The sequence below is a fragment of the Mobula hypostoma genome, chromosome 14 (genome assembly GCF_963921235.1).
Source record: "Mobula hypostoma chromosome 14, sMobHyp1.1, whole genome shotgun sequence".
NCBI lineage: Eukaryota > Metazoa > Chordata > Chondrichthyes > Myliobatiformes > Myliobatidae > Mobula > Mobula hypostoma.
Genome location: NC_086110.1, coordinates 22932305 through 22957310, shown reverse-complemented (window position 1 = coordinate 22957310; position 25006 = coordinate 22932305). Strand labels below are relative to the sequence as shown.

At 38.8% G+C, this 25006-nt stretch overlaps 1 protein-coding gene across 1 annotated transcript in view; it reads right to left on the bottom strand.

The window, feature by feature from the left end:
- The window catches only part of LOC134356604 (dynein axonemal heavy chain 5-like), a 197532-nt gene that overhangs the window by 113532 nt on the left and 58994 nt on the right, over nt 1-25006 (bottom strand). The window contains exons 24-35 of the mRNA XM_063067562.1: nt 24432-24667; nt 22232-22450; nt 19415-19477; nt 17616-17854; nt 14857-15097; nt 10680-10879; nt 8381-8534; nt 7614-7777; nt 5644-5800; nt 2830-3042; nt 2207-2431; nt 1628-1800 (exon numbers count right to left, since the gene is read on the bottom strand). Coding sequence (XP_062923632.1) covers nt 1628-1800; nt 2207-2431; nt 2830-3042; nt 5644-5800; nt 7614-7777; nt 8381-8534; nt 10680-10879; nt 14857-15097; nt 17616-17854; nt 19415-19477; nt 22232-22450; nt 24432-24667 — 2284 coding nt within the window. The remainder of the gene's footprint in view (nt 1-1627; nt 1801-2206; nt 2432-2829; nt 3043-5643; nt 5801-7613; nt 7778-8380; nt 8535-10679; nt 10880-14856; nt 15098-17615; nt 17855-19414; nt 19478-22231; nt 22451-24431; nt 24668-25006) is intronic.

The window sequence follows — 25006 nt, the reverse complement described above, 5'->3', positions numbered from 1 at the left end:
CAAATCAACCATCTAGCATGAGGTGTCTGTCTCAGCTCAGGCAGATACGCTTGGCTCAACAGTCTCTGCCTTAACAATGTGCCTGATCTGAGCCTGTTACCCATCAAAGATGTTGTTTAGTTGTTGGATAGTTGGCTTGGAGCATAAATACATGGAGCTGGCCCCTATTTTATGGGTCAATTCCCATTTGTGTAAACAGTTGGTCTGAGTGGAAAATTAAGTGCATGTCCAAGTTGTTTGTGTGTTTAAGTAAAGGTATTGATTCCCAAAGTTGTACTATTCTTGTTAAATCACCAAGACATCACAATCCACCTACATTGAATACATCCCTTCAGCATTACCTGCTAATGATATGTCAATCACCCCAAATTGGAACCAGCATTACTTTTGCATATTGCATCCAATATCGGAACTAAACAAATCTGCTCTCATTTTACCAAAACAAGTATCTGCCAGTAAGTCACCTTATAGCTATTAATGCATTCTGCAATGGTCTAGGCTACACTGATGCTGAAAAGATTTATTTTCAAAATTCACAATGGTTAGAAATTTTAATTGGAGTTAAGGGTTATTATACTTAGCCACTCAGTAACAAGAAAGCACTAAAGATGCAGAAAACTCAGGAAATTACAGTGCATTGTATTATGATTTAAGTTGCACATTCTATAATTCCCTAGAGTTTTGCACCATAAGTAAAATGAATCATAATGAAATTCTAAGACAGAGTGCTAAAATTAAACATCACAGAATTTGATACTACACATGACATTTCAAAGTTTTTGAGAAAGGTTTTGAAGCATAATAATTTAATGAACTAACTGATACCATCAGTAGTTCTCCTGAGCCAAATGAGATTAAATGTAATTTCCACTTCAGTGCACCTTATAATTGCTATTTTACACATTACGTGCCAAATGCTAAAAATACCTGCATGATTAGAAACTTCATGTTCTACCCTGATGCAGAATAGTAAATAGCAAAGATACGTTCATAATTTGGAACTGTATCATCCTTCCTTCTTTGTCAATGGATTTAAATCTTAAGAGTTCCCCACAGTAGATAGAACACAATAGGTTGAAAAGGCAACTTACTACCACCTTCTTATGGCAGTTATGATTTTGCAATAAATACTGCTTTACATATACATTTAAAAATCAAAAATCATGTTAAAAGTTCTTATATTTTGATTAAATGTTTGGGTATCAAATTTACACTGATAATACTCAAGAATGGATGCTGCAGTGAATTAAGACATGGGTTTTTCACCTTCAAACCTGAATTTGTAATGATGCAAGGTCTTTATCACCCTACTGCAAGCATACTATAGAAACCCTACAGGGCAAGTAGCTCACTGTACCTGCATCAGCTGGGCTGGACAACTGTTCAGACGCTTTACAATCCAAATATTGACCAAAAAAGTTCCCTTCACATCATGCTTGAGTACCAAGTTTTAGATGGCCCTTACTGCAGCCTGCCATACTTGTTGGGAATAGATTATGGGTTAGACTAGGCTCCACTGGCCCACAAAGCATCATAGACAGCATCAAAATATCAAGGCCACATATTCCGCTAATACACAGCCGTCAATCACGCATCAGGAATTTGTGCAGTGTTGCAAAGTCCATACCTGTCACTGAGTGGGGTGATAACTAGTCTCTCAGTGCATCCTAAAAACTCATTTTGATAAGTAAAATCCACATCGGTAATCACTATCTGCATTTTATCAGTATCTTCATTAAAGTAGAACCGGCACTGTTTCAGCCATTCAAAGTCAGTTGGAGACTTTACCTGCAACCGACACTGCAAGAAATTAAAATTTGAAAAAAATCAGACCTCACTTCGCAATTTTGGTCCCAACAAGAAGCATGTCCATTAGTATTAATACATAATTATTCAACTGTTCATATGAGATTGATTTAACTTTATTAATGATGTGATTCTCAGCCAAGAATTTTTTCAACCCACTAACAAGAAGCAAAGTGTAAAGTTTGGGTCTTTTATGAAGATGATCAAAGTTTACAGTATGATTTTTTCCAAACTGACTGAACCTTCTGCATAGATTTTCTTTCAATTTAGAAAAATCTTTCTGAAATACAAAAGGTATTCTGCATTGAGGATATGACACAAACATGTAACTATTTTAAAGATTAATCAAGGAAAATTATCACATTTAATGCTGTTAAAACAGAAAAAAAAAATCAATTACCAGCTCATCAAAGATGTCTCTCTGATGGACATGGATGGTGATTAGAGTTTCATATTTTACACGCTCATTATGATCTAAATCTTTGGTTGTTGTACCAATCAGTAGATTAAGCATTTCCAGAAAGTAGTGGTTTGTTGTCTGCATAATTTTGCGGTCAGCTTTTGCAAGTCTTAAGGCATCTTGTGCATCTCTAGTCCAAATCATCTGAATGCCAAGAAGGCCAACCTGTGACAAATATCATCTTCATTATTGACCACCTTATAACCCTATATCCTTATCATTGATAAATGAAATAAAAGATTGGTTAAAACAGTTTTGCCTCTGAAGCAGAGTTTCCACAATTAATTGCAAGCCCCATTCCAAGTTCCACGGTTGCCACGTCAAACCTGGCATTGAACCTCCAGCACCTGAGCTTGATGCACAAAAATCAAATAAAGATGAAGTTTTAAAAATATCAATTCACTATGGCATCAGAGAAGCTTAAGCAATTATTTCAGTTGAAATAAAAATTATAAGGATTTTATTAGCCTATAGATGGGGATCACAATTAGCTTTCAAAACATCAATTTTATCCTGAAATTAAGAACAAAACCACATTTTAATAATCCAATATTTCATCCTACCTGAGCACAGAAAGCATTCAGGAAATCAATAAGGTTGAAGTGCTCCTCTTGTATTATATAGGCAGCAGTCCGAATAATGTTGTGCAGAGAACTTTGAGACTCCATCAGTAGAGAATTCAGCCATACTTCAACACTTCCTTCAGTGACAACTGGTTTATCAAGTTCAATAGTGTCTCCTTCTTTGGAGATTACAGCCAATATGCGATCATAAATCTATACAGTATAGCAAAAATGGTAGAGTTGTGCCCCACATGATACCTTCGTGCATGCATCCAAAACTCAATAAATGTTGTGCAAGGTATAAGATTGCCTCTTAATAATGAGAAATAATATTTCAGTTAATCACTCAATGTACTTGAAACTTTAAAGACTTTATGTGTGGTATTGTGAATATGTTGTCAAGATTTACTCTTCTGAGATTTGTAATGAAATCAAAGATACTTTCTATAAGAACCTATTTACAACCAGAAGTACCTGAGGGGGTTTTAACAACTATATTTTAATGTCACATGAAACTGGGGGAAACGTTGTCAATACGCTTCATTAGCCATACTTATTTGGTGCCACTGAGGTGGCTGTGGTTTCATCCTGCATCTGACCATGCAGCCTGGAATAGAACTTTCTGACCCACATATCACAATCCAAAAGTGGTTGATTTGCAAGTGAAAAATCAGCAACAGATCAACTTTCACCAGTATTAAGATATCAGAACTAACTTTGTAAAGATCAGACTTACCATTGAGAATTTCGGATTTTGGAATTTCGGATAAGAGGTACTCAACCTGTACCACCAGAAAGGAAGTACATGAGTTTGAAGATCAACACTGAATGATTCAGGAATAGCTTCTTTTTCTCCTTCATCAGATTTCTAATCAGTCCATGAACCCATTGAACACTATCTTATTCCTATTGCTTTGCACTGTTTAGTTATCTTTTAATTTACAGCTATTTTGTGTCTCTCCACTGGACTGCTGCCACAAAGAACAAAGTTCATATCATATCAGACAACGATAATGATGCTGATAAATAACAGTGATTGGTGAGGCTTACAATCTGCATGGAAACTTGCTGACTCTATTGCCGGGTAAATTATATGCAAAACTCTTTGGGGAAAAATACTACTACACAGCAAAATGAAGCTATTAAGGTAAATAAAAACCCGCTGCACAATCTGTATATCTGTCATGAAATACACGTTGAAAACAAAACTAGAAAAAATTTGTTGTGTCTTTCACATTTTGTAATTATTTAATATTGCCCCCACAGAAATTCTGAATTTTAATCTGCATCTTGAATTTTTAGGTGGTGATTTGTGAATTCTGTAAAGATAAGTTTCCATTACCCAAACGGCTGAGATGTGGGGGCACTTGTATTCACTAAAACTCAATAATCCACTGTCAAATTGTTTGGGAGTTCTGATGCTTCTGAGTTTCACACTTCCTTTAACAGACCTAAGCCCCAGTTCCTGTGTTCTCTTTAATAAACTGGGGTCTCAGTTCCCACTCTTCTTCATACAAAATGGGGCTCCGATTCCCAAGCTAATTTAAACACGGTGGGGCCCTGTTTACTCAAATTTAATCTCTTCATTGGATGGATAGGGAAAGTTCAATTTGGTAGAAAAATGCAAAAAAATTAGGAATTGATAGAGAATCAGCAAACAGGGATAGAGGAATATAGGAACAGACAAACAATTGATCTATCGAATAGGGATAGAGGAATATAGGAAGAGGCAAACAATTGATCTATCAAACCTAATCCATTATTTAATGAGGCAGAGATCCTGATTGATCTGTAACCCCAATTTTGCCCTGTATCTCTTAGTACCTTGTTTAAAAAAACCTATAATCTCAGATTTAACATGTTTTTATTTACAACTTTTCACAAGTCTGATGAGAGGTCATTACTCTTAATATTAATGCTGTTCATCCCTCCACAGGTGTTTCATGAAGTACTGAGTATTTTTCAGTATTTTCTGCTTTTAGCCCTCACAACTACCTCTGTCCCAGGGAGAACAACCCCAGCTTCACCAGTCTAGCCACATACTCAAGTCTCTCACCTGTAGAGCCTTCCAGTAAATCTCTCTTGCAATCTCACTAAAGGCTTTCCATCTATTCTGAAGAGCAGAGCCAAAAATTGGACAGAAAGCTCATTGTGACTGAACTAGTATTGCATAAAGCTTCATCATGCTTTTCTATTTATATGGCCCAGTATCCTGTATACTTTTTTAATATGCTTTACTCAATCTACTCTGCCCCTGTGAAACAAGATGCAGATTTTTGTCCCTGACTGAATTGATTATTGATTTAGAAGCATCTGCTGAGAGTCCCAAATTTCTGTCTGCTTTTATTTATAAAACTATTTCCTAAAATAATTCCTGAAAGGATTCACAATGATTTTTAATTTCTGCCCCCTAATACTGGTCTCGACATGCAACAGAAATAATTCTTTACATTCACTCTTTAATTTCCCTGTAATATTTTACAAACTTCACTCACATCATCTTTCAACTGATCTAAACGCCATGGAACACAAACTGGAACATGAAATGATGAACTGAATTATAAGGAGTAAATGTTTTAACTTGCTGTTTAAGTTGACATGCAAGAATCACAGCAATTTCAAATAGCAATCGATTTTCTATTGTATCTGTTCCAGTGTTACCACTAAATGATGGCCACTTTAATCTAATTTCCACATATATTCTCCATATCCTGCAACTGGGCAACTTCAGTGTTTGATATTAATGTATTGAAAGTTTTCTAAAAGGAATTCACATTAGCTACACATACAAGGTAGAGAATAATTTGAACTCACCTTCTCATTAAACAGAACTGATTTAATATTGTCAAATACATTAAGCAAATGAGCTTGTATTGTATGGGAATCAGATGCTTGGCCCAGAATCTCCAGCAGAGTGGGATCGGATACAAAGAAGAATCTTGGAAAAATCAAACGCTTCTTTTCCAGGTAACTAATGATCATTGGCAGCCAGACAAGGGGAACAAAAACATGGCAAAAGTAAATTTCAGTATCATATCACAATGCTTTCTCTACACTTCTGGAGAAAGAAGTAAATAATTAGGATTAATAAAAGAAAGAACAGTAATTCTAATGAGATGGAACTCTACATCCTTATGAAGTTGGGTACGTACTCAGACCTGAATCATTGTGACTTTTTTTTACTGCGGAATCTACTCCACCAACGTTGTACATACAACATTGGATTACATTGGTGGGATATTCACAAGCTATCAAAAACAGTAGATAAATGCACCCTTGTGCAGTATTGAACACATTACTTAGATGGTGGAACATCGCCCAACGTTGGCAATGTGCAAGACGGGATGGCAGGTCATGGCCATTTAATGTCACCTTCCATGCAGAGATACCGAGGAAAAAAGGCAGCCTGTCTGCATGACAAGTTACTTCAATCAGTACCTACACCAATTATTATGGAGTGTCTGAAGAGCAGTGACAAAAATCACTAATCATTAATTAAAACAAACATATCTATAGTTAATTACCTCATGTTGTGCAATAAAATCTGTCTGCAACAAGATGAGAAACGAAGCCCGAGGAATTATTTCAAAATCAATCCCAAATTAATACTTATTCACCTGCAGTTGACTTATCAATAAACTTTGAATTTTACATTGGGACAATATCTTGCAATTGGGTGATTTTATGTTTTGCATCTAGGATACTACAAGCTTTCTGAAAGAATTTATATCATTTGCATTTAAAAGTTTGGTGTACTCCACCACACAGCTTGGCATGAAACAGTGGCTCCTGTTTATCTCTAAAATGAGATTGGACAGATGGGGCTCATCTGCCATAGTTGGCAGCTCTGCTAAGAAAAAGAAACCTTTGATCTCAAACCTCCACTGTCTTGCAGCTATACCCACTGATGAGGAAGGTTTCAGGAGTAAACCCGGAGAAAAACTCCGGAGCTGGGGAGTCCTACGTTGAGTTCAACACCTCTAGTGCCAAATTGTATCAGTCTCTGCTGTTCCTTTGGAGTCACCAAACACGTGCTACACAGGTAACAGCTTGTTCTCCATATCATAATGCCCTGGTTGACGTATCACGTCGATAGCTGGGGCGCAACGTTCATGGTCGACTCTGACTAATGGAGGGCCTCACAATCATGAGAGAATGAGTCATTGACATCCAAGATCATATGCAGTTCAGATTTCCATCAATCAACTTGTTCTGTATCTCACTTTGCCAGCATTTTTTGGAACTTCATTTTGTTTTTGCCTCTTCTCTCTAAATTCCTTCATTCATCTGAAAGTACCAGGTCACCTGGAGAACATTAATCTCTACACTTTCACAGATGTTCCCCCTTTTTCTTTCTACCTTCCCCCTTCTGTAACTCAAAACATGCTTTCTTACTTCTCCAGTTCTGATGGAAGTCTATTGGCCTGAACTGTTAACTTGGTTTCTCTCCCAGTAGATACTACTTGACCTGCTGAGTATTTCCAGCATTTGCTGTTTTTATATGGAAACAATGTTTGGCAGAGGCCTGGGTGAGCTTTGGGTTAATGAAGCAAGTTACAGCATTATTAACTACATATGAAAGCCACTATGAAGTAGTACAAAAAGAAACAGTAAAATGGAAGGGGGTAGATCATTAAATAATTAATGGTAGAGGATTAAATAAACTCTCAACTGTCATCTGAGCACTTACTAGATTGTTCAGTCATTTTAATCCTGATCTAAATCTCATTTACACGTCATGTAAACTCATATATAACAATGCTTTACACAGCTCCAGCATTTACCCAGTTAATGATTTCTGACATATTTCAAGTTGCTCAAGCAGGTGTGGTAGCAGACGGACCATAGCTTCATCTCCCATGCAACAATGAACCACATTAGGAACTTCATGGGCACGGCTCATTATCTTCATCCATGACTTGTCAATATTGGAAAACCTCTTTGCTTCCTGTAAAAGACCTGGTAGATTTATCTTTGAAATTCAATCAGATTGATTCTTTGTAAGAATGAAACCATCACATGCACCCTGTATTTTCTTATCAGCCATTTAACTGCAATTTTTAAGCTCCTGCCACATGATATTATGGGGTTCTTGTTCCATTACAGAGTTTTTAGGAAAGCTGGAAGGAAGTTTATTTCAGACCTCAGAAAATATTTATTTTTAAATGTCATCTGGTTCTTGCAGATTACGGAGTTTTGGGACAAAACATTTTGATGAAGAAAAATATCTGAAATACTCTTTTTATGTAACCAAATGGAATGAACTCCTGAAACTGACAATTCTGCCCAATTTTACAGTTAATACTTTAAAATTCCTTTATCTTGGTATGCTCTGCATTTAGATTTCCTCAATGCTATTTATGCAAAATAATAACCAGATTTTTAATATTGAGTTATCACAGTGTGAATCAGTTCTTTACCAATGTGAATGTCCCTTTCTGGTAAGTAGGTGTAATATGCTAAATACTAACAGTGTCTGTAAACTTTCCCCTTTGATCCGAGACTCTTGCTACCTTATATAAATCATTATTTCAGGTTAACTGTTGCTGACCTTTGGTAGCTGCTTGGCAATGTCTCCACCCACAAACACTGCTTCTAGATATATCCATAGGTTTTGTACAGTCAACCAGCTCTCAATGATGTCTGTTGTGGAGGACAGGTTGTGCACCCACTTTTGAATAAGTGCTTTAAATGGAACATTGTACCTAAGGAAACAAGATACTGTGTGAAATAAATTACTTTTCATATGGTATCGATTTCTGTCTTTCACCATTATGATATAAAGTAGAACGTGAGTGCAATAAAAACCTAAAGGAGAACATAGAAGAAACATTTTCACTCAGAGAATTAGGAGGACATGGAACTTAATAAAATGGAGTGGTTGTGAGGACTATTTAAGGGAGGGCTGAACATACATAGGAGGGAGAAGGGAAGAACAGGCTACATTGATAGGTCTGGGTGAGTAGAATGAACTGGAAGGAGGATTGAGTGTCGCATGAATGCCAACATGGACTGATTGAACCAAATATTCTGTTTATACCACGGGTCCCATGTGTGCAAATTTGTATTTGCGGGAGAAGAGAATGTTACTGCCAAGGCCAGTATTTATTGTTCAACTCTAATGGGATCTGAAGCAATTGCATTAAACTTAAATAAGGGGAAAGTAAAAAATGATTGAGATAGAGTTGGCTAAAATGGACTGGACAACTAAGCACAGTGGCAGACATTTAGGGGAAAAAATCTTGATTACCAGCAAAAACATAATCTCATGAGGAAGAAAGGATCTGGGGTTTATGCAGGAGAATTGAATCAGCCTTGGCTAACCAAGGAATTTGAGGAAGAAATTAAGTTGAAGAAGAAAACATAGTTGATAGTAGGCCAGGAGATTGGAATAAATTCAGAATCCAGCAAGGACTAAAAACATTATCAAGGCGAAACTAAACTGCAAAGAGCAAACTAGCAAAAAAACCCTAGAAACCAACGATAAGAAATACAAAAAAGAATGAGGCCTAAGTAAACACAGGCACTCAACAAATGAAATTGATTCAGCAGTTCTAAAGCCTGAGTCAGATGCAGTAAATAATCAGAAAGTTTTCTTATTTCAAGGTATTGTAGCTTAGAAATAGGGAAGTCTGACTAAAAATTGTGCAAAGCACAATTGAGACCTCATTTATAATTCCGATCTCTTAATTAAGGAAAGATACTAGCACTGGAGTCAATTCAAAAAAGGTTCATTATTTTAGGAGGAATTGTCTCGTGGGGAAAGATTAAATGTACTGAATGTGCACTCATCAGAGTTTGAGAAATAGAAATATTTACTGAAACACACAAGATTCCTTGAGGGCAAGACAAGATAAATGCTGTGAGAATGGGTGCATCTAGATGCAGAGGACAGTCTCAGTTCTCAGGGATATTCAGTTAAGACTGAGATGAAAAATCATGTACAATAGCAATAGAACAACAACAGAAAAATAAGCCTCTTTGTGCCCTCCCACCCACTTATACACATGATCCTCCATTCCCAGGACAGGCTGCCTCCAAGCCTCCATTAGACTTTCAGCCTCACAGACAGTGGGCTGCTGACTTCCTCAGTGGACTTTCAGATGTGCAAACCCAGGGCTTCAGCCATCGGGCCTCGCCTTCCGAACTTCTGATTAATCTATGGACTTCAGTCTTCGGTATCAAACCCAGGACTTGCCAATGATGGGACCCCGAACTCTAGGCCTTGAACTCCAGACTCATGTTCTCACATACCACGGGAGTCACCAGCTGATCCTCAGAGGGGGATGGGGTTGATGTACTTGCTCTCGTCCTCACTGGCCTGATATCCATCCACGTTGTCGCTGGTTTTCAAATGTGCAACACAGAACAGAGGCCTAAGCTCCAGAAATTACCTCATTACGACATTGTCTACCTGCACAATACTTCCTCTGTAACTGTTACATTTATTTTGCAACCTGTTATTGTTTCCCCTTGTACTTTCTCAAAAGTGCTGCTGTAATGAATTGATCCATATTGACCATATGCAGGATGAGTGTTTCACTGAACATGTGACATTAATAAACCAATTCACCAATTCCCCCTCCCCCAATTGCATTACAACAAGTGTATCTTCCTACCAATGTCCGAAGACCATTAACTGAAATGACCCGGAGATACAGTAGATAGTGATCAAATGAAACACAAGCTTAGCTGAGGTATTTAGCCAGCCATAATCCAGTCAAAAACATACCAACATAAAATCTTTCATTCTACTAATTTTGTTTGTTAAAAGCTGAATCATTCAGTTTCCTTTTAAAACTGAAAGTTAACTAAGCCATTCATGTATAGGGCACACACTGAGATCTAACCTGTTATTCAGGAGGGAACCAAGAACCATTAAACTATCCTCTGCAGAGGAGATGATCTCAGATGTGCTGTCACCACGCAGAAGGAGCTCACCACGTGATTTGAAGTTGGCAAATGTGAAGTACCGATTATCCCACTCTGCTAAGACCTGTTTCAGCTTCTGTTTGATGTCTTTTTCTTTCACAGCACTAATGCAAATATCCTAATACCAAAAGTAGTAAACAAATATCAGTTCACAAGCCTCCTCAAGTTATTTTGTGATTAAACTGACCAGATACAAATGAGAATACCACAAACACAGTATCTTTCTTAAGAATGATGCCCATGGGAAAAACAATAAACCATAATAATATCCAGTATTAAAAATAAAAAATATCAAAATAAAAAATTGATGGCTTGATATAAGAAACCACAGGCATTTGTGGCATATCCTGGAATCTGAAGGTACAGTAAGTTAGCAAATCTGATTTGATTATCAAAGTTAATCCGTACATTCCCAAATTTTTGTGCTTAGAAATTTTTGTGTCAGAAAAGTTAAACTTTGGTGAAATATTCATAAGTACATATGTCGATAGCAATAAAACTTCTAAACAATTGCAAGGATCATAGGATGTGAAAACCCGATGATACCTGGCACCATTTGCAGTACAAAATCCTATATTTGCACTGCTCTGCATGGTGAAAGTGTCGTGATTGGAGTGTGATGATGAGATTCCCAAGCTGAAGTCAATGTGCTACTTTTGTGGCTGTACCTGAGGCAAGCTCCAAGCTTTAGACTTCACAGCCTGCAACCTGGTCAAGCAGTTTCCTTCCAGTAACACAGTAGTAGACCTCTTAATGTTGTTGGGTTCGTCTTCACTAGGACAGCTCCTATCATCCACAAACCACTCAACTGGGTAAAAAAAACTCTCAGCCAGGACACATCAATGCATTCCACTGCAAAAGCCTAGGCTCCTCTGAGAGTTAGCTCTTCAAACACATGTGGGCCCTGAATTTCAGATGTATTTTCATTGGCATTAAAATCAATAATCAAAATCAGACAGTAATTTATTATGGGTTCCAAGGTTGTCAAGCCGGGGAGTGGTAGTGGGGACAAGCTCCCACTACCTAAAAGTGCTCCTCGTGGCATGCGCCTCAAATAGCCTCTGACAACTAAGTCCAACTCCTGGCCTTCTCGTGTGGCTTAGCCTCTAAGCCCGGCGGAACTGTTTCTACCGACAGGAGAAGGGGCGAAGGCGGGTCCTGGCGCCTTAAAACCAGTGCTTCGGGTAGAGGAGCTCTTCAGCCTGGGAAGGCAGTCCATCTAAGAGAGGGAAAACTCTGATTTCAAACCTCCGCTGCCTTGCGGCCACACCCACTCATAGAAAAGGCTTTGAAAGTAAACCCCGAGGACAAATGCAGAGCTGGAGTCCCTAAAGCAGTCCAACACTGCCTTCAACCTCGTTCTGGCAACTCCTGCGACAACACTGGTGCCAAGCTGTATTGGCCCTTGTCCTTCCCTTGGACAACATCGGTGTCGTGGAGAGGGGAGACCTGCTGAATGGGCAACTGCCGGTCTTCCATACAACCTTGCCCAGGCCTGCACCCTGGAGAACCCTTCCAGGCGCAGATCCATGGTCTCGCGAGACTAACGGATGCCACCGATTTATTATACCTGCACTGTACCCCCATCACCAAACAACTCATTTCATTGTAAATGTAGTGACAATAAACCTGATTTTGATTCTGAGTAGAAGTGAAGGGTAGATCTCTAGGTATTTCCAGAAGTACCAACCTGGATTGTAAGAAAAGAACTTCATCCACTGATGTCTACTATAAGCCTACTGACTCTCACAGCTATCTGGACTATTCCTCTTCTCACCCTGTCTCTTGCAAAAACACCATCCCCTTCTCGCAAATTCTCCGTCTCCGCCGCATCTGCTCTCAGGATGAGGCTTTTCATTCCAGGACGAGGGAGATGTCCCCCTTTTTTAAAGAAAGGGGCTTCCCTTCCTCCACTATCAACTCTGCTCTTAAACACATCTCCCCCATTTCACGTACATCTGCTCTCACTCCATCCTCCCGCCACCCCACTAGGAATAGGGTTCCCCTGGTCCTCACCTACCACCCCACCAGCCTCCGGGTCCAACATATTATTCTCCGTAACTTCCGCCACCTCCAACGGGATCCCACCACTAAGCACATCTTTCCCTCCCCCCCCCCTGCTTTCCGTAGGGATCGCTCCCTACGCGACTCCCTTGTCCATTCGTCTCCCCCATCCCTCCCCACTGATCCCCCTCCTGGCACTTATCCGTGTAAGCGGAACAAGTGCTACACATGCCCTTACACTTCCTCCCTTACCACCATTCAGGGCCCCAAACAGTCCTTCCAGGTGAGGTGACACTTCACCTGTGAGTCGGCTGGGGTGATATACTGCGTCCGGTGCTCCCGATGTGGCCTTTTATATATTGGTGAGACCCGACGCAGACTGGGAGACCGCTTTGCTGAACACCAGAGTCCGCCAGAGAAAGCAGGATCTCCCAGTGGCCACACATTTTAATTCCACATCCCATTCGCATTCTGACATGTCTATCCACGGCCTCCTCTACTGTAAAGATGAAGCCACACTCAGGTTGGAGGAACAATACCTTATATTCCGTCTGGTTAGCCTCCAACCTGATGGCATGAACATCGACTTCTCTAACTTCCGCTAATGGCCCACCTCCCCCTCGTACCCCATCTGTTACTTATTTTTATACACACATTCTTTCTCTCACTCTCCTTTTTCTCCCTCTGTCCCTCTGAATATACCCCTTGCCCATCCTCTGGGTTCCCCCCCCCTTGTCTTTCTTCCCGGACCTCCTGTTCCATGATCCTCTCGTATCCCTTTTGCCAATCACCTGTCCAGCTCTTGGCTCCATCCCTCCCCCTCCTGTCTTCTCCTATCATTTCGGATCTCCCCCTCCCCCTCCCCCTCCCACTTTCAAATTTCTCACTAACTCTTCCTTCAGTTAGTCCTGACAAAGGGTCTCGGCCTGAAACGTCGACTGCACCTCTTCCTAGAGATGCTGCCTGGCCTGCTGCGTTCACCAGCAACTTTGATGTGTGTTGCTTGAATTTCCAGCATCTGCAGAATTCTTGTTGTCTATTACTAATGATGTTCTGGCTACGATGAATATGCCAGATACAAACCAAATAAAAGCAGACCAATTGATGAGAGATAAACACTCTGCAGCATTGTGACTCCTCTGATTGCACACTACCTGCTGAGTTCTTCCTGCAAATTGTTGCTCCACATTCTAGCATCTGCAGTCTCCGAGGCAAAGACTACAGACAGGCCAAAGTATGCTAAGGGGGTGGGAGGGGTTAGAGCACAGAGGATGGCCCTGCTTAATAATGTTTCAGAACAAAAACTTAATTGGAGTATCTCAGACATGAAGACAAGTGAAGATGCACATGGCTTTGGGACAGAGCAACCTAATCAGTGAAGTTGAGGATGATAGGGATTGGAAGAATAAATGTATCATTGAGTAGTACAGCATGAAAACAAGTCATTCAACCCAACTGGTCGATGTTAACCATAGCATCCTTCCTGCTGGTCCCAGTTGCCTGCATTTAGCTCATAACCCTCTAATCCTGCCCACAAATACAGCCAAACAAAACAACATTCCTCCAAGGCCAAGGTGCAAAACATAGTACCAACATTCATACACAGCACACGATACATAGAGCACCATATAAGGTAGCAGTAAAACATAAAGTTACACTAAAAATATAATATAATACTGCAAACAATGTCAAAGAAAATGCATTCAAAGGAGTCATCAGATAATTTATTGAACTAATGAAGTCAATAAATGGCCTTGATTTTCAAGTTCTTTCCACTACACATGTATTAATTCTATTTTTAAAATTCAGTCTTTGAAGCCAGCAATCTGATTATTTGAAACAGCTCACAAGGATGTGAAAACCAACACTAGGAAGCAGATGTATTGCAAAATTTCTTCTCTAGTTAATTCCACCAGGGAAGAATTACTTAAACTGAGTAAATTATTTCAAATGCAATTATCCTTTAAATGAATTCTTAGAATGAAATAAATCTCGGGGTTAAATTTTAAAATGAATTTTCAGAATTTCCTTCATCTTTTAACTCCAAAGAATAATAGAAACTCGTTGAAATTCTATCAAAGCAGAACACACCTCAATTTCTTCTTTGTACTTTAAAAGTGGTGCTTCCATTATGTTGGACAATTTAAATGTTTCACTTTCAACATCAAACTCTTGGTTCATAATTTGGCCAATGTTCTGCCAATGACGAGGCATCATAGCCTTATTAGACATCATCTCCAACAGAGGACAGCTTTCACTGAAGTCATCGATTGTCTGCTTTAAATCAAGGTAGGCTGGCCATTCCTTTAAACCTCGAGGCAATTTGCGGCACCTAAAATGTGTCAGCCATTATTAGTTACCCATCATATAGTAATCTGTTCAAACAAAATTTGCAATTCCAATAGAGTGTAGCTAATAATTATTCTTTCAAGTGTATCCATGTGTTGCAGCTATGAAAAAAAACTTACAGAATGCTTTTAGTTGGAGAAAGGCCTTTAAAAAGACAGTAGCTATCCTGTCCTTGCTCAACAGATTTCCCTGTCTACTTAAGCTAGACAGATAACTGCAGTCCTCGTGTAGCTGTAGTTGAAGCTGGCTTTGTTATTCACCATCGCATTGTAGTACGCAAGGAGCCAGTGTAAAAGGCAGTACGCCTCAGTGTTCTATCAAATGGCATATTCAAATATCGATTGAAATTCCTTCAACTTCTAAAAAGTGCTTCTAATGACTGAATGAATATACAACTGATTATAGAATGGCCGACCTGATGGCGAAAGCTAACAACACAATAATGAGTAATCAACAGCTGTGAACTTACAATTAAGCAATGAGATCCAGTAATTAAAAATAAAATAACAATCCAAGTCAGGAAAGACATAACAATAGCAATATTTTTTCCAATGAAATCAACAAGGAAATATAGGCAATCAGTTATAGCTTGACGTTTACAAAATTGAAAGCTCTTCCTGCGAGGATATTCATCCCACTGAGTATTCATGAAAATGGCATTCAATACTTTTTTTTGAAATCTGGAAGCTTAATAGTTTTGCATAATTTAATCACTGCAGAATATTGAATTTTCCCAAACTAGTAATTTAAACCATTTGGAAAAAGCAAGGAAAGCCAACAATCGAGATCTGGAAATAACCCATCCAAGATCAAAATCCTAGAATTCCTTCCAAGCACTAGTAATGAGAGTTTTGTCCTCACTATACAGACGTTAGCTGTGCAACAAGGTGATTCACCTTCTGAAGGGCAACTTGGGAAGGAAATGCCAACAACATTCACATCCCACAAAACAGCTAAACCGAAGTTATCTTAAATCGATAATTGGAGACGATCCAAAGGTCAGGCTTAGCTTTCCTCTCAGAACCAATTGTGAGATTAGGAGGAGCTATCTTGCTCCTTCACATTCTATATGGCTTTGGCTGCCCTCTTAATTGATTCCACGTGCCCAAAGTGCACTGGTCTTCAATTAAAGTTAGGTTTCATTTTTCTACTCCCTATGTGATTATCAAGTTGCCTACTACCACTTCCAACACATGCATATCACTGACAATAAGTAACCATGACCAATAAAGCATTTGCCTGATTAGGTATGTGAGATGGTTCCCACACTACCAACACAGACCACTCCAGCAACCAGAGTCTTTACTAAGCACACCAACTCTTCTTCAGACACTTAAGAACTTACTGACCTATGAAAAATCATCCCTTTACACAAGTCCTCAGAATAACCAGGGATGGGCAGCACGTGTGGCCTTGGTATGTTACTGCAAAATCAAATACAGGTGTGCACCGCTTAACATCCATTCGGACAACGTCCGATCGCATATACATCCATAGTCCCGATCGGAGAACGTGACATAGCGGACGTAACCAATCTCGTGTATCGCGTGTCTCTTGAGCGTAGTAGCGTTATCTCTCCGTTTAATTTTCTTTTGAAAATATTACTGTAAAGTGCATCATGGCTTCCAAACGCAGCAAAACCACTCCTAGTGATAGCAGCAGCAAGAGGCAAAGGAAAAGTATTGATTTGGAAGTGAAACAAAAGGTTATTAAACAATATGAAGGTGGAAAACCAGTGAATGCTATTGCTCGGGATTTAGGCATGTCGCACTCAACAATCACGACAATCCTGAAAAACAAAGAAAAAATTCTCAAAGCTGTTAAAGGATCAGCTTCACTGAAAACTACAAGGCTCACGAAAATGCGAGAGGGACCTATATCGGATATGAACAAATTGCTAATGACATGGATTTAGTCAATACAGGTACACTACAGTACTCCATATAGGTTTGCTAAGTATATAATTTGGTGTTTGCACAACGTCCAAATCACATAACGTCCGATTTCACAGAACGTATCGTGGACGTTAAGCGACGCATACCTGTAATAAAATACAAACTCACTTATAAACCTGGACTGAAATAAGTCATTAAATGCAATTTGCTAAAATGCAGTTAAAAATTTAACTACCAACAATGATTTGATATTGCAAATAATGAATCTCAGCAAAAGGCACTAGCAAGTAATTATAAAGAGAAAATGGTTGGTGCACTTTGTTGGTAACTCACAGTCCAATCTCATCAAAATGACTTTTATTAACGTGGCTGAGCAGCAAATTCTCAACAGAATTTACCTACCCTTCAGCTTATTTGCTGAGCTTATGGCTAATACCGTACAGTAGAAGTCAGGGAGATTTGAGCCTGACAAACAAGTAGAAGAATAAGTAAATTCTGATAAAATTTACAGACATTTCAAAATGGTTACTATACTACCCTTAATAAGTTCATATTTTTGTGTGTTTATCAGCACAAAGTTGCACAGAATTGAAACAGCTGACAAACCTGTTTTGAAAATCCAGAAGCTCATTATTTATCTTCTCTACATTCACCTCAGTCCAGGGAATGTCGAAGTAGCTGTTCACTGTGTTGGTCACATTATTGTAGAGGCTATAAAGCTTCTGCAAAAGGTTCAGTTCCTTTTTTACCTCTAGCAGCTGAGGGCACTGTGTAACTGGCAGCCCAAAGAGCCCCTCACCAGCAGTGTAGGTGATAAATTTGCAATAGAGGTTGTCGAAGCGATTCTGAAAATATTTGACATTATTCTAATGAAGCTTTTGATCTGTACAATTTAAGTCACCAGAACAAACTCTAAACTATAACACTGTATTCAGAAATATAATGTTTGCAATTAAGAAAAAAAGTTCAAGATTAGTTTTATTTGTCACATGTACAAAGAAACATCAAAACATTGAGTGAAATGCATCGTTTGCATCAAATCAAATAAGCGAGGATAGTGCTGGGCAGCCCACAAGCGTCACCATGCTTCTGGCACCAACATAGTATGCCCATAACTCACTAATCCTAACCCAATGTGCCTTTCAAATGTAGGAGGAAACCAGAGCACCCAAAGGAAAGCCACTAGGTCACATGAGAACATATACATTCCTTCTAGGCAGCTGCTTTAAAACATTGCATTGACCACTATGCCATCATGCTGTACTAAGAACTAATCTCAGTTTACCCCATAAAATATATTTGAAGCTTAAAGTCAATTCAATTGATGACGTATATCAATTCTCATAATGCATTAGTCTTAAAAGTACAATTAGCAAAACTATCTCACAAGAGACTACCACGATGAATCACTTAGTTTCAAAAAAAGAGGGAAGAGATATATCCTTGACAAAAGGGGTCTGCCAAAGCAAATGTTCTTTCATTCATTTACATTGTACGGACTATGGAGTCCTATTGCTCCTTACAACGTAAAGTTACAAATCTGTCTTATTCTCCTTAAATTTGAAAACATGATCAAAGATTTACTCCAATAAACATATTTTCAATAAGTAATAAGTTTTCAAATGGTCACTGGTGAGGCTGGTTCTTTTCAGTTTTCTTAATTGCATTAACAAGCAAAATGTACTTCCACTTCAAAAACAGATCTGTTTGGCAGCTTATACAAATTCAACTCATTTAAACCCTTTGTGGATCGTACAACCACAATGAATGAACTGTTATAGTTCTAAATAATTCAGTGGTCTTATCTAATTAATTCACTTTGCATCTCTATCGCAGGGGCTGGTGAGTGTTAGTTGTGAGAAAACACAGGCTTGTGGTTTTTGATAAATTGCCAGCAATAAATCAGTGGTGGGTGCGTGGAATGCACTGCCAGTGAGGGTGGTGGAGTGGATACTAAAGGGTCTTTTTAGAGACTCTTAGATAGGTACATGGAGTTTAAGAAAATAGAGGGTTATGCAGTAGGGAAATTCTAGGCAGCTGCTAGAGTAGGTTACATGGTCAGCACAACATTGTGGGCCAAAGGGCCTGTAATGTGCTGTAGATTTCTAAGTTTTTATATTTCTATGTTAAATCACCGTGGATGGTACTCACAATCAGTTTGACACTATAGTGGTAAACTGACTCATTAAACACTTATAATTGTTATAAGGTTCATTATTAAAGTCAGTGTTTACCTGGCTCAACAGAATAAATCTTGCACTCCCAAAATTCGACTTTAAGTCAAAACAAAACATAGACATTTATACATACAAAAGATTCTGTAGATACATTTCTCAACACAATACAAAAAGATAGTTCCTCCCAATGAGATAGTTCAGCTCATACAAGCTCTCTGGGCACCATACCTGATAAATAACCAACTGGTCATTGGCTTCTTGAGGAGAGAGTCCAAACTGCATAGGCCCTGCCTAATGAAATGCAAACACAGAAGGATTTCACTGTACATTAACAAACAGAATTACATTGAATAAAACCCATGAAATAACCCTGATAGGCACAAGAAATTATGGAAGTTTCTGCTTCAGCCTCCACTGTGAATCCAACAATATTTCAATTGAAACATGAATGTTGTTCATCTCCATCTATTACTCAGATGCTGCCTGAAATATGAATATTTTCAACATTTAACATTTATATCTCAGATCTTGCTTCAGAAAAAAATGCTGAGGATCTAGAATTTACTTCTCGAACTTTGAGATAAAGAAAGAGGTAGTGTTGGGTCTCTTCCAAGACACCAGTCACCAGGGTCTGATGGGATATACCTTTGGTTATTGAATGAAGTGAAAGAGGAGATTACTAGGGCCTTGACCAAGATCTTCATGTCCTCACTAGCCTTAGAGGACTGGTGAGTAGCTAATATTGTTCAGATATTCAAGAAGGGAAGATGATCCTGGAAACTGTAGATTGGTGAGAGTCATGGCTGTGATAGGAAAGCTTTAGGAGAGGATTCTTGGGGACAGGATTCATGAGCATTTGAAAAACAATAGCCTAAATAGAGATCGTCAGCAGGGATTTGTGCAGGGCCAGTCACATCTTATTAACTCGATACAGTTTTTTCAGGAGTTGACGAAGGTAATTGATCAAAGATGATCTATAATGTTTTCTGCATGGATTTCAGTGAGGTGTTTAACAAGGTCCTTTATGAGAGGCTCGTTCAGAAGATAAAGATGCATGAGTTCCATTGGGTCATTTGGATTCAGAATTGGCTTGCCCATAGAAAATAGGATGTAGTGGCTGCTGGCACTTATTCTGGCTTGAAGTCTGTGACTAGTGGAGTTCCACAGGGATCCATACTAGGACAGCTGCCTGGATGAAAAGGTAGATGAGTGAGTTAGTAAGTTTGCAGAAAATGCAAAGATTGGTGGTGTTGTCAATCATGTGGAAGATTGCATTAGGATACAATGGGATATAGATCATTTGCGATATAGGTGGAGAAATGGAAGATGGAATTTAATCCAGTGAAATGTGAGGTGTTGCACTTTGGGAGATCAAATGTAAAGGGACAGACATTACTATTGGCAAAATCATTATCAGTGTTGATGAACAGAGGAATCTTATGGTGCAAGTCCAGAGCTCCCTGAAAGTGGCTGCAAAGTTGATGGGGTGATGATGAAGAAACAATGTATACTTGTCTTTATTCATCAAGGAATTGAGTTCAAGAGTAGGGAAGTTATGTTGCATCTTTATAAAACTCTGATTAGAACACATCTGGAATATTGCATTCAATTCTGGTCATCCCATTGTAGGAAGGATATGAAGGCTTTGGAGAGGATGCAGAAGAGGTTTATCTGCATGCCGCCTGGATTAGTGGGTGTGTGTTATTTGAAGAGGTTGGACAAACTTGCATTGCTTTCTCTGGAGCAACAGAAGTAGAAGGAAGATCTGAAGAAGTTTATCAGATTATGAAAGGCATAGAGAAAGTAGACAGCTAGTATCTTTTTCCCAGGGTCAAAATGTCTAACGCTAGAAGGCATATATTCAAGGTCAGAAAGGGTAAGTTCAAAGGAGTTCTGTGAAGCAAGTACTTTTTTAAAAGTGGTGGGTACCTGGAAAGTGCTGCTGGGGTGATGGTGATGTGATAGACGCATTTAAGGGACTCTTCAATAGGAACATGAATGTGCAGAAAATGGAGGGATATGGATAATGTGCAGGCAGAGCGATTAATTTAGTTATTTCTGCACAACATCTTGGGCCCGAGTAATCCTGGTGTAATGGGACAGTATTAATACTGGCCCAGTTAATTGCTTCACTCCAACCTTTCAATATCAAGTGACAATATTAGTGTCATGTCTCATATCCGATGATAATCTGTGCATACTTTAAACTTTCTCCACAAGCTTCACAATCCATTTTCTGCTATAGCAAGTGCTGCTACATCAGTGAGCCTTTCCAGGAACATTTCTTTGATTCACTCATTTATGTTGATGTCAGCACATAATTTAAAACATCTCAGCACTAAACAGTCATCCTGCTTGCCTCAGCCTGCCCTACATCAACCCCTACAGGCAGTCGCTCCACATGCCATGGAAAATTCACTGCCGGGAGAGTGCCATCAGATAACAGGAATTTGTGTCAAATCCATCAACAGCACAGCGCAACAGGAAAGGGTGGGGGGGACTTGTACCAGGTACCTGGCACAGCATAGATGTCAGTAACACATCTCTCTACATATAGTGCTATAATAATCCTTTCTTGATGCACTGATTGCTGGAAAAACATCCTGGCTGCTAATTGTATAGCTAACACTCACAACACGCTGGAGGAACTCAGCAGGTCGGGCAGCATCCGTGGAAAAGATCGGTCGACGTTTTGGGCCAGAACCCTTCGTCAGGACTTTATTTTATTTTAATTTCTATCAATGTTCTTAATTAATAATACATCAGGCAGAGAAATTTAGTATATTGTATAGCTATTGTATAATTGTATAGCTATTTGGCTTTCTGGCGTGAAAATTTTCAAACATGGCCTCATAATCTAGAATTAAATCATCAAGACATTTTAGTTAGTTCTATATTACTTATACTTGAGTCCAGTAAGATGGAATCAGTTCAACATACAGTATGCTGACGAATCACTTATCTATGAAGAGAATCACAAACTAAGAAAAGACAGTCCAAGTGGTTATCTAAAATATTATTGGGAGAAAATTGTTATTGCATTACCTTTTCATAATCTTGGAAGAAAGTATTAGAGTCTTCCAAAAATGTTTTAACATTACTGATCAGTTCAGCACGGAATGAAGGTTGTAAAGAAATGAGATGATTCTGTACTTCTGTTCCATGCACAAGAAGTCTTTCCCAAGTGTAACGCAATGTATCCACTCTGTCAGAATCCTCCTTAGCAACTTGCATCTCATACTTATTCAGCATGGCAAAGAATTCCTGCAGAATTTTAAAATGGAGGCCAATAATGGAACAGTTTTTAGCATTCAATGCCCCAATGTCTTTTCTTTCTGTGGTTTCATTATTATTCTCAATGACAAGCAAAGTTTATCAAAGTCGTCCCTACATTCATCCAGTTAATCCCTGCAGTAACCTAGTTTGCTAATAATTCAAAGTCAAATGAAAATAATTACTCAGGAATGTGAAACATCAATTTAATGCCAAAATTATTGGACCATGGTGCAGCAGCAATGTGGGAAACATTGGCTATTTACCTCTGCTTTTTGATGCACTTTCAACTTCTGCACAAAGCACCTTAGGTATGGAACAGGCTGGAGGTCAGAAATACTGACCTGCTGCCCTGCAGCTAAACTCACTACTGTGTCCAGGAAACACTGACCTGGACAGAATGAACTGGGGAGGGACAAATGCATTTCATATCTGGTCACTCAGCCACAAGACTCTGATATACTCCGCACTTCAGTGAGGTCACCAACCAGGATAGGAGTGAACTGAAGTGGAGTGAATGAAGTGAATATGCTTTATTTTATTTTAATTTATATCAATGTTCTTCATTAATAATACATCAGGCAGAGAAATTTAGTACAGTTGCAGGGATCACAAGAGTTGTTAGACCAAACGTGAGATATCAGTCACACCAAACCAGATATGGCCTATTGAATTATAAATTAATTTGAACTAAAAGACCATAGCCATAGGCTTCCTGGTGTCAGTGGAGATGTTGCACTTATTCAAGAAACCTTTGAACATATCAATAAACCTTCCTTGTAACCTTCTCACATGACCAAAGTCAGAATACAGTGTCTGTTTCAGGAGTACAGGGTCAAGCATGTCCAACATCAAAGTGCACGTCAGGCAAATGAGGCCTACCGAACAGAGCACACTGAGAGTAATTAGGACCTCAGTAATGTGGCTATTGGTCTGGGCGAGGATGAAGACAGTGGTTTGCTTACCCTTCCAGTAAATTATAGAATTACGCAGAGAAACATTGGTAAAAATTTATGCCTTAAGTGGAGTAGGTCATTACTAGCAAGCAGCATATTTTTTCTAAAGTTTTATCACTCATTTCAATATAAAACATTCTCAAGTCAAGCACAAAATATTATGATAATTCAGCATCCAATGATTAGTTAAGTCCCACTGGTTCAGTATCTGGCTAACTGATTAATACAAGTCCTTGTTATTTGCAGACTTACTCTCTGCAAATCTGCAAGGACAAGGACAAGAAAATCTGCAGATGCTGGAAATCTAAGCAACACCCACAAAATGCTGGAGGAACTCAGCAGGTCAGGTGGCATCTATGGAAAAGAGTAAACAGTCAATGTTTTGGGCCGAGACCCTTCATCAGGACACTATGTTACAAGGTGTGTGCACTAGATGTGCAAACATAGCAGAGGTCAGGGTCAGATACACCTTAATTCAGGAGCATGTGTAGGATTGTGTCTGGACCTGGGGCTTGGAGAGTGGGCCTGTGTACTGCCCATTGTCTGGATCTGGAGAGCTTGCATACAGGCCGAAGCTTACTGAGTTCTGTTTCCATGCTTCCTCTTAATTTATCAGGGCAATTTCCTGCTCACTTTAACTTCACTCTGAACACTGAAAAAATTTACTATTTTACTGTATAACATGTAAATGAAATGGATGTGTATTGAGGTAATACAGTAACATCCAATTGTCTGGAAGATCTACTCAACTAGCACCAGCAAAGTTCTAAAAGCTGCTGGATCATCAGAGGAAATTATGGACAGCTGAGTACTGGCAATATCAACATCACAGTAAAAATGTGTTCAAATAGCCGAAATTAATTCACAAAACACTCCCAGGTCAATTCAATTTCTACCATAAAGATTCTTTATTAGAAATAAAAAGACTAGGTAATACTGCAAAGTTCATTGTAATTATTACTGAGAATAAGGAGTAATCGCAACAAAAAGTTGTTACAGAATTCATGTACTCCTACCTCAATGGGTCCAATTTGTGAATCAATCTCAATCTGTTTTTCTCGTATCTCTTTCAAAGAACTTACAATTATTCTAATATCATCCAGATCATTGACAGGGCGATTCAATTTCTTTGAGGTGTCTTCTATGAAGATCAAGATATTTTCCAAATTTGTTCTATATTTTTCATTGCAGCTTTGAGAAAACCCAGTCATCCAAATTCTGCATTCTTCCATCAAGGGTACCTTCAAATCATCTGCTTAACAAAGTGACATTATAGACAAACTAACAAAGAAGCAAAATGAGCTCAGTAAATCATCCTAATAGAGAGTTTCCACATCATTCACAAGAAAAGTATTCTTAATATTCTCCAGGTGTTTCAATTACTAAAACTTAGGACATCACTGCTGGGAGCAAATTGGTGTTACAGAAGAAATAAAACTAATGCTTATCTTTCTATATAAACACTTTACAATTTTGTGAAAAGTGTTTTTTGAGCATTATAAAATAATTTTAGCCAATATTTTCAGTTTTAAATTATTTTACCTTTTCAAAAAATATAGTATCTTATCTTGACAATGAAGCTCTAAAGTAC